The sequence below is a fragment of the Rattus norvegicus genome, chromosome 10 (assembly GCF_021556685.1).
Source record: "Rattus norvegicus strain SHRSP/BbbUtx chromosome 10, alternate assembly SHRSP_T2T, whole genome shotgun sequence".
Lineage (NCBI taxonomy): Eukaryota > Metazoa > Chordata > Mammalia > Rodentia > Muridae > Rattus > Rattus norvegicus.
This window is the reverse complement of record NC_141543.1, coordinates 97,996,188-98,016,099: the sequence shown is the minus strand read 5'-3', so window position 1 is coordinate 98,016,099 and position 19,912 is coordinate 97,996,188. Positions and strand designations below refer to the sequence as shown.

The following is a 19,912-nucleotide window of genomic DNA, read 5'->3' as shown; positions in this document are numbered from 1 at the left end:
CGCAAGCATGGCGCATGAGGCGGACACTTCAGTGTGTTTGTGATACAAAGACAATCAGACCAATTTTTTTTTTCGGTTCTTTTTTTCGGAGCTGGGGACCGAACCCAGGGCCTTGTGCTTCCTAGGCAAGCGCTCTACCACTGAGCTAAATCCCCAACCAATCAGACCAATTTTAAAAGATTTGTTTTCTTTTTAATTAGGTGCCTGTGTGTTTCTGTGTGTGCACATGTGAGTGCGGGTTCCTGAAGGATTCAGAGAGAGTGTCAGATCCCCTGGAACTGAAGTTACATGCAGGCGTGAGCTGCCTGACTTGGGTGTAGGAGCCACCCAAGGTCTTCTGACAAAGCAGTAGGGGCTTTTAAACAACCACTAGGCCATCTCTTCAACCCCAATACTAGCTTTCTGCAGCCTTATAATCTCTCTCTCTCTCTCTCTCTCTCTCTCTCTCTCTCTCTCTCTCATACACACACACACACACACACACACACACACACACACACACACACTCTCACAGGTCTGCTCCTCCATACTGCAGGGGTCACACGTGTGTGTAGCCACCCCTGGCTTTTTACATGGGTGCCAGTTTTTGGCACTCAGGTCCCTTTGCAGACTAAACATTCTTTCTTGATGAACTGTCTCCTCGGGTCCTCAAACACATTTTCAAGGTCACCTATATCTAGCCATGGATTAAGCTTTGTGGTTTTATTGTTGTTTATTTGTGGTGGTTTTGGCTTTCTTTTTTCTTGTTTGTTTGTTTGTTGTTGAGACAGGGTCTCACTATGTAGCCCTGGCTGTCCTGGAACTCACTATGTAAACCAGGCTGGCCTGGAACTCACAGAGTGACTGATTCCAACAGGAGTGTTGGAATTAAAAGTGTACACCACCACATCTTTAACTGTGCTTTTCTGGGTTTTGTGTTTGAAACATTGACAGCCATGAGGAAAAGGGAACTTGAAAGACAATCATTATACCTTTAGATCCACTCACAAACAATACTTCTACCTAAGATTAACTTTTTTATTTTATTATTTACTTCTAGATGAGCTTGGGCATGTTCAGGGTGGTATGCCCATAGACTTATTTATTTATTTTAAAGATTTATTTATTTTATGTACATAAGTACACTATAGCTGTCTTCAGACACAGCAGAAGAGGGCATCGGATCCCATTATAGATGTTTGTGAGCCACCATGTGGTTGCTGGGTATTGAACTCAGGACCTCTGGAAGAGCAGTCAGTGCTCTTAACCACTGAGCCATCTCTCCAGCCCCAACTTACTTAATTATGCGTTTAGGTGTGTCTGTGCACATGAGTGTAGTGCCTGCAGGTGCCAGAAGAGGGCGATGGATCCTTCGGAAACAATGTTATTGGCAACTGTGAGTTATGGGATGTAGACTCTGGGCTCAAACTCCCATCCTTTGGGAGAGCAGTGTCTGCTCTTAGCTGCTGAGCCACTTCTGCAGCCCCAGGATAATTCCATTTAAAATTGGGTTGGAAAGTGAGAACGGCTGAAGGCCACAAAACCGAAGTATTTTTTAACCCTTATCAAGCCTGGCTACTTTGGTGACAAGATTAGATGCCCAAGTTAGCCAAAGGAATAATAGTGTCCAGATGTGAAAAATACATTCACTTTCGGTGACCAGGTTAAATCTTTTTTGATCTTTGTGTTTTAAGACAGGGTCTTGCTATGTAGTGCCAGCTGGCCTTGAACTCAGGATCCTTCTGCCCCAGCCTAGGATGAAACTCTGAAGTGCCAGGTGAATTTCCTGTTTCTTCGTAAGCATCAGCTTACTGGAAAGTCTCTTATATTAGGATACAGTCAGTTTCTTCGCACTTTAGTAGGTGAGTTCAGAGTAGATGTAGTCATCTTTTCTATCCTCAAGGCCTTCTAAAATTGAAGAGGGAAAATAACTCAGTAACCTGCAGCTGTAAGTTCAGAGAAACTCTAAAAAGAGTCCCCATTTCAGGTGTGTTGGCTCGGGGTCCAACCGTGCTGGCCACCAAACTTGATGACCTTAGTTCTATGCCAGGGTCTCATGGAGTAAGGAGAAAGCTGACTCCCCCAACTCGTCCTCCGACCTGCGTGCACATACCTTGGCATATGTTGGCCCATGCACATCCGGACACAATAAGTAAATATAATAGATTAGTTTTATTTAAAAGCCCCATTTCTAGATGGGCAAACTGAAAGAAGCAAGTATTACCTGGTCTTTTCCAGTTTAATAACAATTTATTCTGTGTGTGTGTGTGTGTGTGTGTGTGTGTGTGTGTGTGTGTGTGTGGTATGTATAGGGGGGAGGTGTCATGAAAGCCACAGGAGGCCATTACAATTCCTCCCCTATTCTCTTGAGATGGAGTCTTTCACTAAACCTGAAGCAAGGCTGGATGCCAGTGAGACAGCGAGAAATCCCAGCTCCTCTACATCTCACAGGCCCGAGCAGGCCATGCCCAGCTCTTCACACACTCAAGTCCTCCTGCAATAGAGGTAGACAAGTAAATGCTCTTAGCCCCAGAGCTATCTCCCCAGCATTGATTTCTTCTTGAAAATGTTTTAGTAGCGACCCTGCATCCTCTATTGGGGATTTTTTTTTTTTTTTTGGTGGTGATGGTTTGTCGTTGAGATTTTATTTATTTGTTTGTTTGTTTATATTTTCAAGACAGGGATTCTCTGGGTAGTCCTGGCTGTCCTAGAACTCACTCTACAGACCAGGCTAGCCTCAGACTTACAGAGATTGGTCTGCCTCTGACTCCCAGAGCGTTGAAATTAAAGGTGTGCGCCACCACTGTCTTTCTGAGTTCGAGGCCAGCCTGGTCTACCAAAGCTACACAGGAACCTCTGCCTTGAAAAATCCAGAAGAGAAAAAAGATTTTATTTTAATTTTAACTAATATGTGTGTAAGGAAGGTATGTGTGAGCATAGACACCCATGGAGACCAGAGGCACAGATGCCTTTGGTGCTGAAGTTACAAGTGGTTGCAAGCCACCTGACGTGCATGCTGGGACGTGAACTCCTGTCCTCTGGAGCACAGTACATGCCTATAAATGCCAAACCAGCCTGTCTTAGAAGTATTTAGAGAATAGTTCCTACCTGCTTTCCCCTCCACCCACTGCTACATCTGTCATTGTGATTACATCACAATTACATTAATCACATTAATGGGAACTGTGATTGGTTACTTACTGTTGACCTGCTGGGAGCCTGGAATCCCCAAACCCCATCCTTAGATACAAAGCCCCTGCTCACAGTGATATCACAGGGACTTTTGTGTCATTGCAACAGTGTCTCTTGCCCCATCGTAACTCACCTTGTTCTGTGGGTGCCACCTCTTTGAAGACTGGAGTAGTATAGTGTATCTCCTGGAGTTGTTCTGACCCTGGGCAAAAGACAGTACATAAGTGTTACTGAGTTAGGTCTTGGATCCTTTGATCATGGGAGGCCTGGGGCCTAGACTGAACACTTTCCCTTTGGGATTGTGGAAACATGTTGCTGTCACTCCCAGTCTGACTCAGGTTCCATCCTGGCAAGATGGAGATGCCAGAAAGGGGGCTCAGAACATGTGTAGGGCTCTGAGGAGCTGGGTAACTTGGAGCCCCTTGTTAGCTGGGCCCTTCTACCATGAAGTATCCGACATACAATGTCAGCTTTGATAAGTGACTAAATATTGGACTGTTTGGTGACTTATCAGGAAATACTGCAACCTTGCAAGTTGTGAAGGGAGCAGTTTTATGTACTCTTGTTTTCTCTACACTTGGCTGGCACGGGTGGAGCCCTGGGTTTGATCCCAAGTATTGCAAAAATCAAACCAGCAAACAAGAATGAGACAGTTCGATTCTGCAGCATGCAGACTAACATAGAAAGACACAGAGATTTTCTTGGCCTCTGTGCAAAGATGATGCACACATCCAGTCATGTTGGTAATCCTAGGATGTGGGAGGATTGTTAGGAGTTTGAGGTCATCCTGGGCTACACAGTGATTACAAAGTTAGCCTAGGCAAGGTGCTAATATAGTTTTTACTTGTCAAAATAGATATTTTTAAAGAGCAGCTTGCTGGGCATAGTATCATAAGCCTGTGATTCCCAGCACCTGAGAGACTGAGGCAGGAGGATTGCAAGTTTGAAGCCAGGCTGGTTGGACTGTATAGCATGACTCTGTCTAAAAAGAAAACAAGTGAACAACATAAACTTCTCTAAAAGATAACCATGAGAGGCTGTGGGGTAGAGCGTGGGTCATCCAAGCTGAGATAAAAAAAACCCGAAGGATGAAACGACCCACTGGTAGCAAGCTACATCCGGGAGGGGCTCTGAACACTGGCCCCCAGACCCTGGACAGGAAGATAGAAGATGGGAGGCAGAGGTGGGTGGCAGATGGGAGTCACAATTATTTTGCTTCCTTTTTTTTTTAAGCCTGTGTCTCTGGAGAATTTTGTTTTATTTTATTTTATTTAACAGTAGAATACTTGTCTAGCATGTGTGGACACCTTGGGGTCAAGTCCCAGAGCCACAGCATATACACACATGCAAACATACATATTATGTAATTGCCCAAACCAACCAACCAAACTGGTCAAAACCAGCGAAGCCCCTTCCTTACCTTTTTGAGTTTCACAGATATTCGCATACAGCTCCCCTTGCGTGGGCGCATCTCCAGAACCCTTGGACTCATTCTCTTTCAGAGTCTTTCCTGTGCACCCTCCCCCAACACAAGACATATCATCATATTGAACCAATTTAGACCTGTTTTTCCTGTCTTCTCTGCCCAGGGGAAGAATCTCTCATGATTCTAAGTGACATGCCAGTGGCCTCAACTAATGAGGGAGGAAAACATCACAGGTCTCCATATAGCACTGACTCCTCTGGTCCAGGGTCCTCCTGATCAGGCCCTGGGAGGCTTTTAGCCTATGTGTCATAGTAGAAATGGACAAATTTTCTTTCTTCTTGAAAGGAACAGTTAGTAGAGAGCCATGAATTATCCTCAAGAGATGAGCGATACAACTAATTATCAAAATTCATTGTTTGTTTCTTTGGTTTTGTTTTTTCTGAGACAGGGATTCTCTGTGTAGCTGCAGCTGTCCTGAAACTCTCTCAGTAGGGGAGGCTGGCCTTGAACCCTCAGAGATCTGCCCTCCTCTGCCTCCCAAGTGCTGGGATTAGCAGCGTGTTCTACCACTGTCCAGCTGAAATCAAAAGTCTTAATGCCACTTTGACAAACACTCAGGGTGATTTCATTGTTGAGATGTTTGAGAAGCTGGGTTAAGTAGGGTGTCTGAGGCTAGAGAGATGGATCAGTGGTTAAGAGCACTGACTGCTCTTCCAGAGGTCCTGAGTTCAATTCTCAGCAGCCACATGGTGGCACAACCATCTGTAATGGGATGCCCTTTTCTGGTGTGTCTGAAGACAGCTACAGTGTACTCACATAAAATAAATAAAATCTTATAAAGGGGTTTTAGGGCCCCCTCCCCATCTTTCCCCATTCCCCCCCCCCTCTCTGTGTTCATGGCCAGCCTCTACTCCTCTTTTCTCTCTCTCTCTCTCTCTCTCTCTCTCTCTCTCTCTCTCTCTCTCTCTCTCTTTCTCTCTCTGCAGCCCTCTCAACTCCCTTCCCCATGCCCTGAATAAACTCTATTCTATACTGTACTATCCTGTGGCTGGTTCCTCAGGGGGAAGGGATGCCTCAGTATGGGCCACAGAGGGACCCCCTTTCCCCACACACCTGACTGCACACCCACCAAACAGATTCCTCCTCTCTTTATCTTTTTATAAAACACAGCACCTGTTCCACAAGCCAGAAGGTGGAGGCCCAGAGAAGCAAAGATGCCAGGAACCCAGGAGGCCCTCGGCTTGGCGCCTTGTGTGCTGAGACACAAATGCGATTTTGTGCAAATCTAGATATTTCTCCACACATATGTGCCCAGTGAAAGGGCCACTTTGAAATCTTTACCAGAGAAGGGCTGAGGGGTGAGCAGGGAAAGCCTTCTACCCAGACAGTGAAGGGTTTATTTTTGCCATAGTAGGCCATAGTGGGAAGACAGAGACATGTACCCCATCCAACCTCACACACCCAGCTTCCTGAGGGTAGCTGAGAAGCACAAGGCTCTGCCTTTGAGGGGCTTCTGCGTTGGACCAAGTACATGCACTGCAGTGAATATCGGAAGCCTCTCGTTATAAACAGTATTTTCCATACACCCACACACAGGTACAGCACCACCATTTACGGTGGCCTGAAGACTGAGCAACCTGCTCTGAAAAGGAAAGAGACTGCTATGCAAAAGGAAGTCAAACATCAAAGGACAGCCCCTGCGCTTGTGGCACAGCGGTCAGAGTCCTTCCCTAGCAAGCAGGGGGCTCTGAGTTCATTCCACAGGCCTGAGGAACCCAACCACTGAGGAGGATCAGAAGTTCAAGGTTATCCTAACTATGTGGTGAATTGAAGGCCAGCCTGGGATACAGGAGACCCTGTCACAAAATAAAGCAAGACAGACAACTGCAGGGTTCTATTCAAATGAAATCTTAGAATAGCTCTGTCTGTAGAATGTGGCTACAGAGCAGGAGGAACAGAATGATTGGGTTTCAGTCCCGGAAGCTAACAAAGGCGGGTGTGCCCTTACTGATAGTCTCACAACAGAGATAAAGATTGCACGTCATTGACACACACATAGGAACTAGCTTAGCTGGAGGCTGAGCGTGTGACTGGGAAGACCTCTTGTTTAGCACTTGGACAGGACTTCACACAGTATAAAAAAACAGAAATATGGGGGAATAGCATATTTTACTGTGTGTGTATTTTAGCACCACGTTATGCAGACAGTCTGGGGCTCAGCTGGTAGAGTCTTGCCTGCACGAAGCTCTAGGTTTCATCCCTAATGACACATAAATTAGGAAAATGTGCTTGTGATCCCAGCCCTGGGAATGTGAAGGCAGGAGGACCAGCACTCAAGTGTGACACCATCTCCGGCTACAAGAGACCCAGACTCAAAACACTTATAAGCTGGAAATAGTGGTGCACACCTGTAAGATTAGCATTCTCAAGCTGAGACAGGAGTATCATTGTGAGTTCAAAGCCAGTCTGGCAGACATTACCAGATCTGATCATGGGCTGGAGAGATGGCTCAGTGGTTAAGGGCACCAACTGCTCTTCCAGAAGTCCTGAGTTCAAATCCCAGCAACCACACGGTGGCTCACAACCATCTGTATGAGATCTAATGCCCTCTTCTGGTGTACTTGAAGATAGCTACAGTGTAGTTATATATAATAAATAAATAAATAAATAAATAAATAAAACAAGATCTGATCACAAAATAAGAGTGCAAAAATTATCAATGATTTTCAGATGATAGCTACAGAATTCTAATCCAGTCGTGGGGTTGGGGGCATGGGGCTGTGTGTATAAGTCATGCCCATGTGAGGCTGGCCCTCCAGGCAACCTACATCAGAAGGAACTTGAAGGCAGTGCCCTATGAGTCTCATGAAGTCTGTCTGTTCACCTCTTAATCTCCCTCTTCTTCCTCTCCCTCCCTGACCTCTCTTACTGGCTCCCTCTCCCTCTTGCTCTGGTTTTGATTTTGTGAGACAGGGTCTCTCTGTGTAGCCCTAGCTGTCCTGGAACTTGCTCTGTAGACCAGGCTGACCTCCAACTCAGAGATCCACTGGCCCCTGCCTCTGAGGGCTGGGATTAAAGGCATGTGCAGCCACCACTGCCACCACTTGCCACCACCACCACCAGGCTTTCCTTCCCCCTCTGCCCTGCTGAGTCTGAACAGCACAGGAACATACCAGGGAGAACCTACCTTTTTTGTATTTCAAATAAATCAAAAAGGCCAGGCCTGGGAGTATTAGCCCCAATAACACCCCTGGGAGCAACAGCGACAGTAGACAAGAAGAGCAGCTCTCATCCTCTGTAAGAAAACAGTATTTCTAGGTCACCACTGGCGTCCATGTTCTTTTCTTTCTTTCTTAAAAGATTTATTTATATGAGTGCACTGTAGCTGTCTTCAGACACACCAGAAGAGGGCATCAGATCCCATTACAGATGGTTGTGAGCCACCATGTTGTTGCTGGGATTTGAACTCTGAACCTCTGGAAGAGCAGTCAGTGCTCTTAACCACTGAGCCATCTCTCCTATGATATTGACCTAAGTTCTCTAGGGAAGGCCATCGTGGCTGTCTCCTGTGTTCACCAGCACACTGTGTTCCTGATCCCAGCAACTTATGAGAGTTCCCTTATTGGGTCATGAGGCTCTTAAAGCCATAGCCTTCTACCTCCCTTCCCCATGGGCACCACAGAGCAGCCCAGCATTTCATGGTTGGATCCCTCACAGCATGGCTAGGACCCTGTAAGACAGGCATTGGTGTTTACCTGGCAATTCCTAGTCACTACCTCTTGATACCATCCCAGTGGGTCCTGAAACAACACCCAACCATAACAACCACTGTCCAACCCCTTCCTGCCCTCATTCCCTCAAGGAGAATGACCTGAGGAGCCACATACACAGCTGCAGGCCAGGCAAATAGCTAACCTGGCTGGCCCTGTGCAGTGTGGCACAAGCCAAGTGCCAAGAAATCAGAGGGCAGCACGAACCTGCCTCGGCTTCAGGGAACTGATGTGCAGGCTTCACGGTCTATTATTTCTTTCCTTGAACTTGCTATATAGCTGAGGCTAGCCTTAAACTCATGATCCTCCTTTTCCCAATTTCCCAGGGCTGGGACTACAGATGTGTGGCTCAGTTTATTTTTATTTATTTAATTATTTTGATTTTTGAGACAGGATCTCTCTGTCTCTCTATGTAGCCCTGATTATCTTAGAACTTACTCTGTAGACCAGGCTAGCCTGGAACTCAGAGATCCACCTGTCTCTGCCACCCAAATTTTGTGCTTAAAGGCTTTCCCCACAACCTCCTGGCCAGTTTGTTTATCCTTAAGAGTGACTACTGTCAAGAATTCATTTAGTGTGTATTTGTACACCCCCTGTATTAGTCGGGGTTCTCTAGAGTCACAGAACGTATGGAATGTCTCTCTATACTGAGGGAATTTATGGTGATGACCCACAGTCTGTAGTCCAAATAACCTAACAATTGGCAGCTGTGAATGGGAAGTCCAAGAACCTAGTGGTCGCTCAGTCCCAGGAGCCTCGTCATTTCAGCTGGTCTTCTGCAGAATTGGGTTCCTACAGATGTGCCGGCAAGTAAGTGTAAGCAGGTGAAGAAGAGAGAATCTTCCTTCTTCCAATGTCCTTATGGAGACCTCTAGCTGAAGATGTGGCCCAAATTAGAGGTATGCACCACCATACCTGGATCTGGAACTTGCTATGTCCCAGGCTGACCTCAAACTCAGAGATCTCCTTGCCTCAGTCTCCCGGAATTAAAGGCGTGTACTACCTTGCCTGGGCCTAAACTTTTCATGGCCACAATGCCTCAAGCTCTCCATGTCAAGATCCAGGTCAGAAACTGTATCTTCCAGCCTCAACCCAGACCCTCTAGAAGATGAGAAGTATCTGGATCACAGGTGGTGCCCTCCAATTCTAGATTGCAGTTCATTCCAGATACAGTCAAGTTGACAACCAGGAGTAGCCATTACACCCACTTAGATGCATGTAAAAGCCATATAAGTGGGGCCTATGTAGAAGTCAGAAGACCAAGTTATGGGAGTTGATTCTTCCCACCACGTGGGGGCAAACTCAGATCTTCAGATTTGGTGGCAATAACCTCCAGTCGCTGAGCCAGGGGTATGAATCGTCCACCATTCAGTTCCAAGTGTGCAGTGGAGAACTGGCTCCCTCTCAGCTCCAAAGTATCAGATTTCTGTAACCCTGTGTCCATCTATAGAATTCAGTTGCACACATGCTTTGACTTCCTCTACAGAGCAGAAGTGGCCATGCTAAATTGATTTAAGGGAATCTCAGAACAGAAAATACTGGACTCTGGTCTAATGTCAAGTTCTACTCTTTTTCTACAGTTTAGTTTTTAATAGCAGTATTTAGTTTTCGTATGTATGTATGTATGTATGTATGTATGTATGTGTGTATGTATGTATGTGTATGTATTTTAGTGTTTTAAGATAGGATCTCTGTATAGACTTGGCTGTTCTGAAACTCCATGGACCAGGCTGGCCGCAAACTCACAGAGATCTTCTGCCTGCTTCTGCCTCCCGAGTGCTGTGTAAATTTATTTTATTGTGTGTGTTTGACACATTTATGTGTTTAAATACATTTTTGATAGTAGTCATTCTTTTTTTTTTTTTTGTTCTTTTTTTTTTTCGGAGCTGGGGACCGAACCCAGGGCCTTGCGCTTCCTAGGTAAGCGCTCTACCACTGAGCTAAATCCCCAGCCCCGATAGTAGTCATTCTTAAGAATTAACAAACTGGGGCTGGAGAGATGGCTCAGTGGTTAAAAGCACTGAATGCTCTTCCAGAGGTCCTGAGTTCAAGTCCCAGCAACCATTTGATGGCTCACAACCATCTGTAATGGGATCTGATGCCCTCTTCTGCTGTGTCTGAAGATAGTGACAGTATACTTATATAAACAAAATAAGTAAATATTTAAAAAAATAAACAAGGGGGCTGGAGAGATGGCTCAGTGGTTAAGAGCACTGATTGCTCTTCCAGAGGTTCTGAGTTCAAATCCCAGCAACCACATGGTGGCTCACAACCATCTGTAATGGGATCTGATGCCCTCTTCTGGTGTGTCTGAAGACAGTGACAGTGTACCCATATACATAAAATAAATAAATCTTTAAAAAAAATAAACAAACTGGCCACGTGGTAAACGCCTTTAATCCCAACACTTGGGAGGCAGAGGCAGGAGCATCTCTGAGTTCAAGTTGGTCTGCATGTATGTGAGTATATCACGTGTATGTGTGTTCACCATGGTGCTCATGGAGGCCAGAAGAAGGCTTTGGACTCCCTGGACCTGGAGTCAAAGATGGCCGTGATCCATTGTGTGGGTGGTGGGAATTGAACCTGGATTCTTTTGAAGATGAGTAAGTATTTTTACCCATCTCTCCAGCTCCCCTGCTCTATTTTTTGAAGAATCCAGCAGTATGATATATATTATGTGGTTCATTAACAAAAATATTATAAGAAAGGAAGGAAGTAGGATCCGCCATCTATCATGTTACCCACATGGTTTTACATGACCTTTAGAACAGTCTCTAGGGTCTGAAGATGAACCGACTATGCTTCAAAATGCTATAAATTGCCCCAAAGCTGGAAGAGGTGGCACGTACCTGTGATCCCAGAACTTGGGAAATAGAGCTAGGAGAATCAGGAGTCAGGGTTATCCTCGGCTACATATGTGAGTATAAGCCAGCCTAGGCTACCTGAGAGGCTACTTCCAAAAAAAAAAAAAGGAATGCCAAGGTCACAGAGCTGTCAAATAGCAGACTAACTGCAGATTGAGACCCCCAGCCCTGCTGTTAAGAGTCTCCTGTAGTTCAGGTTAGCCTCAAACTCATCACTCCTCCAAGTACTCTAGGCCCCTCTACACTTGACACCCTCTGTCTCCCCTGGGCTCACATGCTTCTTTGCTGACTTTCAACCACCTTGAACCAGCCCAGCTTCTGCTGCAAGCTGGAGCTCTGGACATGCCAAGGACCGCAACCAGTCTCCCCGTAGAGCTGGCTCCCTTTCATCCTTCCAGCACCTTGGACAGGCCCTCCTACCTTACCCAGGTGGTGCCTTCCTCATGCTCACGTGCTTCTCCACACGGTGCCCCATTTCCTTTACAATAACTGGCACTGCTTGGGAGCCATTTGTTTGGGTTTTGTGTCTCCCCCTGCCTAGACCAGAGGCTCCAGGAAGGCATCAACCAATCAATGTAAGCCAGGGTGTGGTGCATGCGGGTCCTCAAACCTTAACTGATTAGTGAATCCATGATTAAGGAACCATGTTTGTGGCCACAACCATCTGTCCCAGTGGAGCTGAGGATGTGACCATGTCTTAGGTGTCACTGATGTCCTGGAAGCACTGTAGCTTCCACAAACAACCGCCTACACCAAGAGGGCAGCCGGTAGAGATGTATCTGTGAGGCGTCATTGAAGATGATCGTGTTTGATAGGACAGTATGTCACTTGAACAAACTGCAGGAAGGTCACATGCACTTTCGGAGAATGTATGCTTGGTGACCTCACCCCTTGGGTAGAGGAGAATGTGTTAAGCCACTGTCGGCACTGGGTACCACATCCCAGTTCCCAGCTGTGTTGGCTTTCCTTTCTCCACTCTCATTCCCATGACAGCCACAGTCACCAACTTAGTTCATGCCCTGAGCTCTGTCTCTCCCCTGGAGCCCATGACATAAAATTCCTGCAAAAGCCTGCACATCTAGCTGTACTGGTTAATAGCGGTTTCAACTTGATCAGAGCTAGAACCCCCCTAGGACTCAAATGTCTGGGCAAATCATGAGAGGTTATATAGATTGGGTGAACTGAAGAGGACAGACCTACCCCAAGTGTGGCCGGTATTATCCCACGGGACAAATCCGAGACTGAATTAGAAAGAGAATATAGCCTGTTGTTGTGCTCCTTTAACCCTAGCAGAGGCAGATGTCTGTGAATCTGAGGCTAGCCTAGTCTACATAGTGAGTTCCAGGCTAGCCAAGGCTACATAATTATTAAATTTAAAAAATAAGAGAAAAGTGGGCACAAGAATTCCTCCCCACCCCCTCTCTGCTCCTATTTGTGGATGAAATGTGACTACCAGTCACCTCCCATTCCTGCTGCTATATGGTCCCCATCGAGATGGACTGTGTTACTGGAAACCGTGAGCCCAAGTCAGCCCTTCCTTCCTCAGGGTGATTTGGTCACAGCAACAGACAAGTGATTGACACATTGGTCTTCTGAGCATATCTTTGGGGAGATTACCCCCTGCTGTGTTAGATTAGAACTAGACATTTGCACCCTAAAATTGAGAGCTATTGGGCTGGAGGGATGGCTCAGTGGTTAAGAGCACTGACTGCTCTTCCAGAGGTCCTGAGTTCAAATCCCAGCAGCCACATGGTGGCTCATAACCATCTATAATGAGATCTGGTGCCCTCTTCTGGCCTGCAGGCATAATAAATGAATACATAATAAATTAATATTTTTAAAAAATTGATAACTACTGACCTGTATTTCCATCTAATAAAACTCTTCGTAGTGGTAGACATGTTCTGTGTCTGTGTCGTCCTATATGGCAGGCACCAGTCACCTTTGACTCCTGCACACTAGAAACGTGACAAGGCTGTGGTCTTGAAGTTTCTTTAAATTTTATTTCTTTATCTTGGGACAGTGTCTCAGTCTGTAGCTCTGGCTAGCCTGGAAGTAGCTAAATAGATCAGGCTATCCTTAAACTCACAGAGATCCACCTGCTTCCGCCTCTGGACAGGTGTGCCCAGCCCTGTAGTATTAAATCTATTTTTATTTTATGTGTATGAGTACACTGTAGGCATCTCCAAAAACCAGAAGAGGGCATCGGATCCCATTACAGATGGTTGTGAGCCACCATGTGGTGCTGGGAATTGAACCCAGGACCTCTGGAGCCATCTCTCCAGCCCCCTGTATTGAGTATTTTAAAATGTATCTATTAATTATTAGTGTGTGTGCAATGCATATGTGTGTGTGTGCACAAATGTGTCTGAGCACTCAAGCAAACATGCATTGGTGCACATATCATAGCATGTATGTGGAGGTCAGAGACAACTCTGTGGAATCAGTTCTCTCCTTCCACTCGAGCTCCAGGGATCAAACTCAGACTTGTGCCACAAGCACCTTTACCCCGATGAGCCATCTTGCCAGCCCTAGAATCCTTTTTTACTATCACTTTGACTAGTTTGAATTTAATTTTGCATTGATACATGTGGCTTGTGGCCTCCACCGCTTGGTAGACCTGGAGAACCAGCCAGTCGTTCTTCGTGAGGTTTGACGAGATGCAGATATAATAATATGTTTAGATTCCTTTCTACCTCTCCCAGGGTCTCATTCTCAAGGTCGCCACAGATGAGGCTAAAAGCATGGGGTGGGCAGACAACAGAGAGAAAACCAGAACTAATGAGCTGTGGCTAGGCAGGAAGGGTGCTGGCAGAAGCTTCAGGCTTCAAGGGAACGTTGAAGATGGCTATGCTGACTAATCTTGATTAGATTAGGGAGGGACTAGGAAATCATGGTAGTGTCTGCATGGAGGACTAGCTAAGCAGGGAAGATCCTCTCTGCGGAGGGAGTACCATCTTTTAGAGTGATGGCCCAGATAAGGAATAAAAAGAAGAGAAGAGGGGGCTGGAGAAATGTCTCAGTGGTTAAGAACACCAACTGCTCTTCCAGAGGTCTTGAGTTCAAATCCCAGCAACCATATGGTGGCTCACAACCATCTGTAATGAGATCTGATGCCCTCTTCTGCTGTGTCTGAAGACAGCTGCAGTGTACTCATACACATAAAAATAAATAAATCTTTAAAAAAAATAAAAAAGGAAGGGGGGAGAGAGAGAGAGAGAGAGAGAGAGAAAGAGAGAGAGAGAGTCTGCTGCAGGCTTGCTAAGCTGATGAGCCACATTCTTCCCAGACTTTTGACTGAATGTTTTCAACCCTTCGTACCACAAGAGAGAGTCCCACTGGCCACCCGGCCTCCATTGTATCCAGGCGCACTTACGGATGATTGTGAAGTTGAAATTCTGACTGTATTTCGACGAGTTGGAATCATTGACTTTGCACTTGTAGGGGCCTGACTCGTTGGCATTGGAGATCCTCAGGTGGAAATCCACAGCTCCCCCTCTTCTCCTCTTGCTTTCTAGGTATCTCTTACCCAAAAAGAGCGAATAGGTGATGTCTATGGATGTGTTCTTGCTGGAACAAGACAGAGATACATTTTGGCCCATCCTGACCACACTCATACTTGAGTTCAGATTTGGAGAAAGAAATCCTGGGAAGACAAAAATGACACAGCAGGCATTGTTAAAACCACCGGACAGGGCTGGAACTGCAGCTGGGGTGGAGAGTGTTTGCCTAGCGCAGCAACAACAAAGCCCTGGATCCCATCCTGAACACACCTTCGATGGGGCATGGTGCCTGTAATCCCAGCTCTTGGTAGATGGAAGCAAGAAGGACCAGAAGGATCAGGGTTATCCTTAGCTGTACAGGGAGTTCAAAGCCAGCCTGGGCTGCTTTGTATAGTTAGTACTGTACGGTTGACAGGATCTAGAATCACCTAGGAGATTGCCTCTGGATTAACAGAGGTGTGAAGACCCGCCCTGAATGAGTGTGGCCCATCAGAGGTCTGGGTTCCCAGACTGAATAAAAAGACACCAAGGAGACAATGAGTCAAGCATCCACTGCAGAGGAATTTTAATCCAGCTACATGGCTGCTCGGCAAGGGGTCACTTGCTAAGATCTAGGTCTGTGTGGTCTGGCTGGAATACAGACACGGCTTTAATCCCAGGGGACAGAAGCAAGTAGATCTCTGAGGTCAAGGCCAGCCTGGTGGAAAGCAAGTTTCAGCTAAAGAAAAGTTCAGGACCAGGCACGGTGGTCCACGCCTTTATCCTAGCACTCAGGAGACAGAGGCATGCAGATCTCTGAGCTCAAGTCAATTTGGTTGAGGCCTTGAGTTGAGAAGCAGTACAGTGGAGTTCAAGGCAGCTCAGTTCATGGAATTCAGAGGCAGTTTTACCGGGACAGTTATAGCGAGACAAGTTACAGAGAGAGAGAACAAGCTAGACACAGGTGGAGACAGAACAAGCCAGAGAAATGAGAAGGAGCCAGAAAAATGAGAACAGACCGCCAAAGTTAGTGTGAGGCCAAGCAGAGCAATGCAGTAAGAAACTGTGGGAAGCCAGATTGAATCAGTCAGCAGAACAGCCAGAGTTAACCAGTCAGCCAGAGTTCGGAAAGAGCTAGAAAGAGTGATCCTATTCAGCAGCAAGTCTCAGAGGCAGAAAACATTCTAGACCTTGGTAAGATTGTACAGAGACTAGAAGCTTCCAGAACTCGGCCCAGGTTAGGAGACTGAGGCAGTAAGTCCCAGAGAGGACAATTAAATCAGGCAAAAGAAGATACTTTAACAACCTCTGTTTCCTGACTATGGATGCCCCGTGACCAGCTGCCTCAGGTACCTCCCATCATGACTTTCTAGCCAGGGCTAGGGGGATGGCTCAGTGGTTAAGGGCACTGACTCCTCATCCAGAGGTCCTGAGTTCAAATCCCAGCAACCACATGGTGGCTCACAACCATCTGTAATGGGATCCCATGCCTTCTTCTGGGGTGTTGAAGACAGCTACAGTGTGCTCATCATATACATAAAATAAATAAATCTTAAAGAAAAAAAAAGATGGGAATGACTTCCCAGCCATCGTGGGCCATATCTCCCTTGAACAGTGAGCCCAGGTTGACCCTTCCTTCCTCCAGTTGTCGGATATTTGGTTGAATCTTTCATTTCTCACAGTAGTGAAAAAATGCAATACACACCTTTTCAAGGTGGAAGCAAACATCTCAGGGAAATTGTGTTCCCCCCAGTCAACCCTGATCTTTCCTTTGTTCTTCAGGTACACACTTGGGTTCCGTATTGCAGTCTCATTTGCTTCCCCCCAACCCCTGGAAAAAAATTCCTTTATTGCACATCTGCCTCTATGTTTTTCTTTGGCTTTGACAGGGGGTTTAACTTCTCATTTGTACTGCTTCTCAGGTAAGACCTGCCAAATTTTCTTATCATAGATTACATTTCCAATAAACCAGGGTTCAGACCTCCAGCCTTAAATTAAATAAGCCACCATAATTCAAATCTCTGGCAACCCTTTTCCAATCTACAGCTGGGATGCCCCCAGCTCCCCCAGGGTCTCTCTTTCTCCTGTAATTTCAGGACTTGGAGGGTGGAGGCAGATGGATGGAGATCAAGGTCAGTCTATGCTGACTTAGTGAGTTCTAGGCCAGCCTGGGCTACATGAGACTGCCTTCACTAAGGCCTCGTAGAACTCCTTAAATTCTGTCTGCTGTCTCTTTTGGTAGCCAGTCTGTATGCTAGTATACACACACAATCATGTATGTATTTACTGTACGTACGATGTGTAATATATGCTCTGAGAGTTAATATGATATTTTAAATTGCAATAAAAGAACTCATGTTTCCGAGCTGCCGGCTATCAAGGGGAACCAGGACTGCTTGGGGAAAATGACAGCCAACAGAACCAACATAGCTTGAGAATGTATTGCTATTCAGTAAATTCTGACATCCCAGGCAGACACAAAGATGTCCATCTAGGTTGCTACACTGTGTGCTCGCCCACACTCAGGACTTAACAGGCTGAAGCGGGAGGATTCCTGTGAGTTCAACAACAGCCTCGGCTATGTAGCAAGAGATTACCACAGTCTGCAGAAAGAAACTGCCTGCTTCTGGATGGGGAGGGGAGACAGGCTGTGGCGCACACAACGATGGCACTTTCAACTTTATGTGGTGTGGTTAGCTTGTACCAAAGGACCGATGGACCACAGAGACTACAGAGGGACCAGGTTTGGGGCTTTCCTGCACACCTATGAAAGAAACCACACTCAAAACCCATCAGTTCGTGTGCCCAGGTTGACAGCTGGGCAGCAGTGTGCCAGCCAGGCTCAGCAGCAAAGCACTCTGACTCCATGGTAGTGTTCTTCCTGGGCATGGTGGGTCGGATACCAGCATCTGGGAGTTTGGGAGTTCTAGTCTAGCCTGGGCCACACACAATGGAGCTTGAGGCCAGCCTGAGCTACATGACACTCAGCCTCAAAAGTAAGTAAATAAACAAATAATCTACAAAGATTATGTCAGGGTTTTCTAGCTAAAAGTGAAACAAAGGAAGCTTGGAGATTTTGATGGTATAAAAAAGGTCTCAAGATTTTTGTCCCCAAGTTTTAGGTGGAAAAAAAAAGATGCTACAATTAACGCACTCTCTACGACTCAGCTCAACTCCCTCCCAGCGGGTAACGGAAAGGCTTTGCTCTTGGTTACCGATCTAAAAACCCAGAAATCCCCATAAGTGAACGCTCACGTTCAAAGTCAGCTCTCCGACCATTTTGATGTACACGCTTTTAGGAAATGAAACTTACCATTTCTGTCCACCCTCCTACAATCCACGGCGGTGTTTCGAACTGAAAGAGAAAAGGGAAGATTAGAAAAAGGCTCATTCCCCCCAAGTGCTTATTTTGAGAGCTGGTTTTTGTTTGTTCTTTTTGTCTTCGTATTTTCAAGACAGGGTCTCTCTAGGTAGCCCTGGCTGGCCGGGAACTCTCTGTGTAGACCAGTCTGCCTTTACCTGCCTTTGCCTCCCAAGGGCTGGCCCAAGAGTTGAATCTTAAAATACAGAATCAGGCTTACGTGTGATAGACAGAGTAAGAGCCCAGAGTAAGAGTTTGTCCAGCCAGCAACTCACTCCCTTGCATGAGGCGACAGAGAGGCACACAGGGATCGCCCATGGTTAGTTGAGCTGCTACAGAGTGGGGCTCGTCTTCTAAGATTCCTCTTCCCAACCACATGCAGGAAATGAGAGGATTTAGACAAGTTTACTCAGCAGGACCTGTGACTCGTTGATTTAACGGTCCTTCATCTTCCTGGAACAGATACCCAGCAGCTGCTCAGACCGCAAGACCTCCTGCATCCCTTGGATCTGCTTAGTGATAACGGATCTTTCATTTTCTCTCTCTGTCTCTCTGTCTCTCTGTCTCTCTTTCTGTCACTCTCTGTGTGTCTCTCTCTCTGTCTCTGTGTCTCTCTCTGTCTCTGTTTCTCTCTCTGTCTCTCTGTCTCTCTCTGTCTCTCTGTCTCTCTGTTTCTCTGTCTCTCTCTGTCTCTGTTTCTCTGTCTCTCTCTCTGTCTCTGTGTCTCTCTCTGTCTCTCTGTCTCTCTGTTTCTCTGTCTCTATCTCTGTCTCTCTCTCTTTTTCTCTCTCTCTCTTTCTCTCTCCTCTGTCTCTCTCTGTCTCCCTCCCTCTCCCCTCATACTGTGATGGCTAAAGCTATGTTTCAAGTTTCAATTACAGATTAAATCAACGATTAAGAAATCTTAAAAGGGGGGCTGGGGATTTAGCTCAGTGGTAGAGCGCTTACCTAGGAAGCGCAAGGCCCTGGGTTCGGTCCCCAGCTCCGAAAAAAAGAAAAAAGAAAAAAAAATCTTAAAAGGAAAATACCTCTAACACGTAAGCCCCACTCGCCCCCCAGGACAGCGAACTTCCTGGCATGGCTGTCGGCTGTTGTTCATGTAAGATAACAAGGCCCATGTTTTTGCATCTCTAGTCAAGCCTGGCTGCCCCAGCTGTACAGGATGTCCTTGTTCACATGTAGGCTGGATAGGCAGAGAGTTCGTCAGGTGTATGCTTGCCCCCGATTGGACAAAGGCGGAAAGTATGTGTAGCCTTGTGGGGTTTGCCTTTTTTTTTTTCTTAAATAAAACTCGAGTTAATATAAGTTGGTGACATACTCTGGGATGGCCCTGACCAGGGCTCGCTGTCTTAGCCAACACTGCTTCCTTCAGATTTGGCTCAAAAATTGTGGTAGTGTTGTTACTGTCACCCGATGGGGTTAACACTTCCACAACACACACACACACACACAGACACAGACACACACACAGACACAGACACACACAGACACAGACACAGACACACACAGACACACACACAGACACACACACAGACACAGACACACACACAGACACACACACAGACACACACACAGACACAGACACAGACACACAAACACACACACACACACACACACACACACACACACACATTTCCTGGTTGCCTATGAGGTGAGCCACAGGTTGCAGATGTATACACCTTCTACACAGGAAGCCTAAAGGTAATCGGAGGAGGGGTTCAGAGAGGCCTTTTGTTCACTGTCCTCAGGTCGGTGTGTTCAGACCAGAACTTCAGCAACATCACTTTCACCTCTGGAGGTAAGTCACATCAGGCGGCTCTGTAAGACCCTTCAGCCAC

The 19,912-nt window shown here is 46.4% G+C and overlaps 1 protein-coding gene across 31 annotated transcripts; it reads right to left on the bottom strand.

Moving 5' to 3' along the window:
- Positions 1 to 1,003: 1,003 nt before the first annotated feature.
- Milr1 (mast cell immunoglobulin-like receptor 1) lies at positions 1,004 to 19,305 on the bottom strand. Of its 31 annotated transcripts, none has more exons than XR_015630947.1 (8): positions 18,350 to 18,481; positions 18,027 to 18,068; positions 14,608 to 14,877; positions 13,092 to 13,189; positions 7,785 to 7,892; positions 4,592 to 4,690; positions 3,305 to 3,373; positions 1,004 to 1,887 (listed from the first exon to the last, which is right to left on the bottom strand). XR_015630947.1 is itself a non-coding variant. In NM_021585.1 (8 exon segments), coding segments are annotated over 8 exon segments (798 nt in total). In that variant the 5' UTR covers positions 18,453 to 18,473; the 3' UTR covers positions 1,004 to 1,834.
- Positions 19,306 to 19,912: the final 607 nt, after the last annotated feature.